This window comes from Procambarus clarkii, chromosome 93, assembly GCF_040958095.1.
Source record: "Procambarus clarkii isolate CNS0578487 chromosome 93, FALCON_Pclarkii_2.0, whole genome shotgun sequence".
NCBI lineage: Eukaryota > Metazoa > Arthropoda > Malacostraca > Decapoda > Cambaridae > Procambarus > Procambarus clarkii.
In genome coordinates, this window is record NC_091242.1 from 1,464,974 (window position 1) to 1,472,136 (window position 7,163).

General features: G+C 37.5%; 1 protein-coding gene and 1 long non-coding RNA gene across 9 annotated transcripts in view; both read right to left on the reverse strand.

The window, feature by feature from the left end:
• The window catches only part of LOC123746870 (adenosylhomocysteinase-like 1), a 306,477-nt gene extending 304,017 nt beyond the window's left edge, over nt 1-2,460 (reverse strand). For 4 of the 8 annotated variants that reach the window (XM_069319585.1, XM_069319581.1, XM_069319580.1 and 1 more), the window contains exon 1: nt 2,312-2,410. In XM_069319585.1, coding sequence (XP_069175686.1) covers nt 2,312-2,395 — 84 coding nt within the window. In that variant the 5' untranslated portion in view covers nt 2,396-2,410. Of the gene's footprint in view, nt 1-2,311 lie in introns of all 8 variants that reach the window. The other 4 variants (XM_069319587.1, XM_069319582.1, XM_069319579.1 and 1 more) reach the window with 4 other exon arrangements.
• Nucleotides 2,461-3,075: 615 nt separating this feature from the next.
• LOC123746874 (uncharacterized) overlaps nt 3,076-7,163 on the reverse strand; it is a 10,127-nt gene continuing 6,039 nt past the window's right edge. The window contains exons 2-3 of the long non-coding RNA XR_006771574.2: nt 3,730-3,823; nt 3,076-3,515 (exon numbers count right to left, since the gene is read on the reverse strand). This is a non-coding gene — a long non-coding RNA (uncharacterized lncRNA). The remainder of the gene's footprint in view (nt 3,516-3,729; nt 3,824-7,163) is intronic.

The following is a 7,163-nucleotide window of genomic DNA, read 5'->3' on the forward strand; positions in this document are numbered from 1 at the left end:
TTACCAAATTCAAAGACAGCAGGAACTAGTTTCGATAACACGGTCCCCAAAGCAGGAACAACAACAAGTTTCTCAAGATAGAAGGGACTGAAGCAAAGAAAATAAAATTATGAAGAAAATCAATACTCACTTTAAAGGCAATGTGGAGGTAAAGGAAACATGACAAACACCAAACTGTTACCGCAGTTTAAGCATAGCCACACCACACTATGCTGTATTATCAGTTTATCGACAGTCGAGAGGTAGGACCAAAAGAGCTGAAACTCAACCCCTACAAACACAACTAGGTGAGTACCAGCGAATCCTGTGAGAAAAAATGTAGCCACTCTGCTTCCCCTATTACTATTCTTAGATGGTAAAGCAAGCCAAATTAATATACGTATTTGCAATTATATATGCAGTATAGTAATTGCTATAATATTTAAAACCTGTATTATAAGGCCCTGCTATTTCTAATGCATATTTTAATTATTATTATTATTTTTTCAATACTGTAAAAACAATTCATATAAAATATAATCTTTGTTTATTATGTAAACCAACAATGCAGCAAGATTATATATTTGTCAAATTGTATACTTTTATGAAAAAATTTCCCAAACCATCAATCTGTTTCAATACAGTACCCTGTCTCATAAGTACAATACTGTATTTTGAGCACCGAAAAATTTCAGTGAAAAAGTAATTAATTATCAAAAGGCGGCACCAAACCAGGAAGGCTATGTAGCACCATCAAATGTTTCAGTGGAAAAAAAAAAATTGAGGTACAATACTATATTGGGAAGACAAAGGTAACAAAGATCTAACACCATCTAGTAGCTGTGTATAGGCTACAACCACAGGTATCCAGTCTATTTAGGAGTGATGCACATTAGAACTGGAATTAAAAATATAAATACTGTGACTATATCCATACAGAAATGCAAATGGTACTGTATATACCGATATATAATAGCTCGGTAAATAATACCAAAATAAGTAGGCATTTTGTGACCAGATATAAAGTTCTGCATTAAATGTCCTCCCCATCAGTGTAAAAGTGGGTGTTTACATTTGCACGTACACACACAGTGCAGTCAGCTTGCAACTGAATGATCTTGCGTTTGATTCCTGTACAGGATGAAACATTCAAGCATACATATTGAACAATTCAACTTCTTTAGGCTGTAGGCTTGATGACAATAGTTAAAGTGTGCAAAAATTTGAATACAGTCCATGTTTTTGAACAAATTATTTATAACGAGAAATTACTATAAATGTAATTTTATATTTTAAAACAGTAAAACACAAGATGAGAAATTATACAATACAGTAAAAGATGTGACTAATCTTTTCAAAATGGCCCAAACAAGCTTCTGGCTGCCAGTCAAGCAATTCTCCCATTATAGTACTGTATTCCTAAGAAATCCCTGCACCTTCAGATATGGTTTACTCTCCAACCATGCACAAAATAATCAAGAAAAAGTATTACTGCCATGTTTATCAACAAGCTTGAATAGACAAAATTGGCCTAGCAGGATTAGTTTGCTTTGCAACACTTCAAAGCCAAGGAGAATATTGTCACAAGGAAATGAATATCCTTAAATCGCCAATGTATTCTGCTAGTCCAGCTTGGCAACTTACTTCTTTAATGGTTCAACAACAAAGGCAGTTTTAAGAACTTGCAACATTCTCATGCCTCAGTGTACTATTTTCACCAGCAGGATCCAATACTTTAACCCAAACATCCTTGAATTCAATAATCCTTAATTCACACGTCTTAAAACCTTTTGAATCCAAAGAATTCAAACAAAATCATTACCAAGTCCGAAAGTTGACCTACTTTTCAACATTTACCCCGGTTCGCCAAACCTAGCCATTACACAATGAATCAATCCCCATCAATTACACACTAGACTTTGTGTATACACATAGAGGAAGTCAGCAATAATAACACCAGAACCCCTGATGCCATGTTTCGATCAGCTGATCTAGGCGCGGGGAGTCAGCTGGCGGATATAAACAAACAATCGGGGACATCAATCTCCATCATCTCCGCAAACCCACCAAAACACGGATGATAATGGCTCCTGGGACTAGTCCAGCGCCTCGTCCAGTCGATATAATTCAGGAAAAGTGCCAAGGAAGAGCGCAAGAGATGTAAAAGCCACGAGACATGTCTTCACCCTCCCCCCATGCTTGCCAGACCAGCCAACCAGGAGTTGGCGGCGGCGACGCACAGTAACCTTTAACAATCTGCCAATTAAACCCCCTAGACAAGCCAGCTTTCCTCCGGACGAGGGGAAGTGAGGGGGAAGGGACAGTCACTCACCTTCTCCCCGTTGGCTACGGGTTTAGACAAAGCAGCTTCGGAAATTTGCAGTCCGCTGTCTTTACGTGCGCCCTGTTCCGCCATTGTGCCGCGCGTCCGTCTCGTATCACACCCAACACGAAACTGAGTGAAAGCGCCCGGGTTCCTACACGCACACACACGCACGCACGCTAAACGCACTCTTCTCCCTACATGTATGGAATGTATACCCACATGTATATACCCATGTCGTGGGTATACATGTATACCCACGACATGGAATCAGCTGACGTATGTTACCTAGGGATATGCAAGCAAAACTCAATATTCCTCCCACTAAAAGGAGTATCCCAAGCAATATAATGGGGTGAAACCCCCCATTATATTGCCAATATATCATATCTCCAAAAGTATACATATCACATAAACCCATATCAATTAGATATCAATTGATCCCTCCCGTCATCTTTCCTGGAGGATAACATACCTGTCACTAAGAGATAAAAGATTACATTTTAAGAATTTTAATAGCATTACCATTGGAATCCTCTTAATACGAAGCACAACAAGCAATGCTCGATTTTACTTGACTTTTGCCTCACTCAACATTAATTAAAGACTTAGTTCAAATACGTTTATTGAGACAATAAAAATACATCTCAAAAGGATAGAGTAGCTTAGGCTATTTCTACCCTACTCTACTTTAAGTCCCTCAAGGGGGCGAACATAACCAGTGAGTACAAATCCAAAAATCATAGTACAAGAATTACATTTTACACTGCAGGTTAATATAGTAAACCCAAACAATTTGATGTGGTACACTACTTCAAAGACTTCGTTGCCTCATCCTGCGGCAGAGAGCGTTCAACGATGTTGGTGAACTGACGTGGTATATGTTTATATCCAGACCACAACATAACATTCTCAAAAGGAGTGTGCGGTTGGTGGAGTTGGACTATAAACACATCTTGTAGGTGCGTCAAAGTTTGTCTTCGATGTTACTGGGAAGACCACCACACACTAATTCCTTGGCTGTCGTATGGGAGGACACCACACTAGAGTCCGCTATATATTCCTAGTGAGGAGTCCATGGCCGAACTGCGCCTTGTTCGATCCTTCACCCCGAAGTACAGTATATTCCAATAGAGGGGGCGCGCGTCAGTATTGGTTAAACAAGCAGTTGCCATGTTCAAAGTTGGAAGGGGTTAGGTACTTTTTAACCATGCTAAAATAAATTTATAATATTTACAATCCTTCCAATCTTGACTTATATTTAGAAGGAATACAGATTTTTATGTATACACAACGAGCAAAAAAAAAAAAAAATGCTGGCGAAATTTCAAAGGTATAAATACCTCCAAATTGGTCTCAGAGCTGAGAGGTATATAAGCTAAAAGACAAGATTAATGTAATTATATCAATTATAATTAATATCTTACTTGAGGTATTAAGAGTCGGCACGGAGACGATAGACCACAAAACACACATATCTATGGGGGTAGTTTAGTTCATTATATGCACCCAATACGCATCCTGAAATAGAAAATTTAAATACGTTTATCGAGATATAAATACATAGAAAAAGGATGAGGCAGCTCAAGCTATTCTCGCCCGCTATTAACATTAAATCAATGTTGATAATGTTGAATTAACATTGAATATTAGGCTTGAATATTATGCCAAACTGGTTAGTGGAAAAAGAATACAAAGGTACATAGGAACTGAACCCCCAAAATTCCATTGGCTAAGCAAGTTACTTATGTTGATAAGCTATATTTTGTTTAAATGTATACACGATTAACAACATTAACGATACAATAATTAACGACTGATGCCAGAAATTTGAAGTTTCGCTTAACACTTTAGTGCTATCCTATTATCCTATTCAGACCTCCAAGCCTTCTTTCGGGCACTAGAACAAGCAGGGGTACAGCATAGTCAATTAAAAATCTAAAATATGAAAGGTACATATTTTTCGCATTTCTGACATATTTACGCACAGCCCCGCTCCTGTGCCAGGTAAATCCACTACGGGCTCACCATAGCCCGTGCTACTTGCAATTTTTTGTTCCCAGTAGCTGAATCTATAACAATAACCTGTCATTTGCGTCATTCCTTAGAATTGCTCGCGAAGCACCGGACAAGTGTGTTACCACTGCGCCATGGGGACTGCCATTATTAAATATATTGATAAATATATCTATATAGATATGTATAGAGATAATTTTTTAAGTGATGGAAGCTGATATTTCGAAATGAAGCTGAAACCCATCAAATTTCGAATTGGAACACTGGAACTTTGTCGAACATATTCACGAGAGCTAATGCAACAAAGTCTTAAAATATTATTATTATTTAAGGTAAGAGCCAAGTAAATTTGGGCCTTAGGCTTTCTGTATTTCAACTTGAACTGAAATTAGCACTATTGTCTTCTCAACCCTAAAACCTTAAGTTCTTTCAATCTTATTTTTTATTCGCATTTATGATATTAATAATTTAAATTGAGTAAAGTCTGTGCTTTCTTCTTTGACAGCCATTGGGGGTTACACCTTGCATCTTAGTTTAGTTTAGTTCATTTATTATGCACCCCATACCCATCTTGTGGGCGGCAGTGGAAAGGGTTACAGAGGCACATAATGGGCTCAGGGACTGAACCCCACAATTCATGTAGCTAAGTTACAATCTTGATGAGCTAGTTACAAAATTCAATATAAGTCGTCACATCAACAATGGGTTCGAGATCGACCTTGCAGCATAAATTTCGTATTTAATGACAAGACCTACAGTTGGCTATGATTTAATATAAAAGTTACTTTAGCGTTTATCAATTTTATTTACTTAATTGCACACAATTTTTCTTACACAAAAGGGTAATGTTGATGTTTTAATCAATCGCGCAACTGGTATAATTGTTCTTTTTAGCAATTCTAATAATTACCCTGCCTCTTCTTATACTCTCTTATCATACCCGTTTATCAACATGTCTTGTCAAACGGATTAATCCTCCACGTTTCATATATCAAAGAAAACCACAGATCATCAAAGAAAACGCATACTGTCGAAGGGGTAACCCCAAATTTATTTTCCTGGGTGTCGGGTGTGTGTGTGTGTGTGTGTGTGTGTGTGTGTGTGTGTGTGTGTGTGTGTGTGTGTGTGTGTGTGTGTGTGTGTGTGTGTGTGTGTGTGTGTATACTCACCTAGTGCTCACGTGGTGTTTAACCGACTGACAGTTACTGCAAACTATAATTAACCGACTGACAGTCACTGACAAACTATAATTAACCGACTGACAGTCACTGACAAACTATAATTAGCCGACTGACAGTCACTGACAAATTATAATTAACCGACTGACAGTCACTGACAAACTATAATTAACCGACTGACAGTCACTGACAAATTATAATTAACCAACTGACAGTCACTGACAAACTATAATTAACCGACTGACAGTCACTGACAAACTATAATTAACCAACTGACAGTCACTGACAAATTATAATTAACCAACTGACAGTCACTGACAAACTATAATTAACCGACTGACAGTCACTGACAAATTATAATTAACCAACTGACAGTCACTGACAAACTATAATTAACCGACTGACAGTCACTGACAAACTATAATTAACCGACTGACAGTCACTGACAAACTATAATTAACCGACTGACAGTCACTGACAAACTATAATTAACCGACTGACAGTCACTGACAAACTATAATTAACCGACTGACAGTCACTGACAAATTATAATTAACCGACTGACAGTCACTGACAAACATCATCAAATATTTCAGAAAATGTAATAGAGCAGACAGAGGTTACTCTTCACAAAATGAAAACTTTTGTATATATTTAATTCTCGTTATCGGGGACAGGAAGCCTGTACCTAGGGCCTGGGCCAACTGATCTTCCCCAGGATGCATCCTACAACAGTTCTCTAGCATTATTAGACCAAAATCTAAACTAATGGATAATACTAATCCTACTAATGACAGGGCTGGAGCAGAGTACACCCTTAACTAGAAATAATGTCTCACAAAACGGAAATAAAGAAAGCGCGCGTATTAACTATAATAATAATAATAATTTACAATTAGGTACAATGGGTTGGTGATATTACATTAGTGATATTTTTACATTCTTGCAAAGTCACTAACACTAGCGTTTCGGGCAACTAAGTGACTCTTCATTGCACGCAGGTCTAACTGCCCTTGTTATGGCTTTGCAACCCGTTCTCGCAAATTTAATAAGTCAATATTGACTTATTAAATATGTGCATAGGTGACATACTTAACATAATAGATACCCTTAAAAAGATTCATAGAAAACACCGACCTTACCTAACCTACTTAGTATGTTAAGATAAGCATCTTATTGCTTCGTAATTACAATTATTACCTAACCTATAATAGGTATAGGTTAAGTAATAATTGTAATTACGAAGCAATAAGATGCTTATCTTAAGATACTAACAAGGTTAGGTAAGGTCGGTGTTTTCTATGAATCTTTTTAAGGGTATCTATTATGTTTAGTATATCACCTATGCACGTAGTTAATAAGTCAATATTGACTTTACGAATTTGCGAGAACGGGTTGCAACCAAAATACATAGAAAAATCATAAGAGGAACAGTGATCTGCACTGATTCAAAAGCCACACTACAACGCCTGAGGGAAAACACGCAGACAACAAAGGGACAGTCAGGGAAATAGAGCTGCGGAAATACAACCCAATCGAGGAAAGCTGATAAACTTCCTGTGAACTCCCTTCCACATTAGACTGTGTGGAAATGAACGAGTAGATGTAGTCCCTCAAGGAGCTCAATACAGGTTTCAGTGTTGACCAGACCACACACTAGAAAGTGA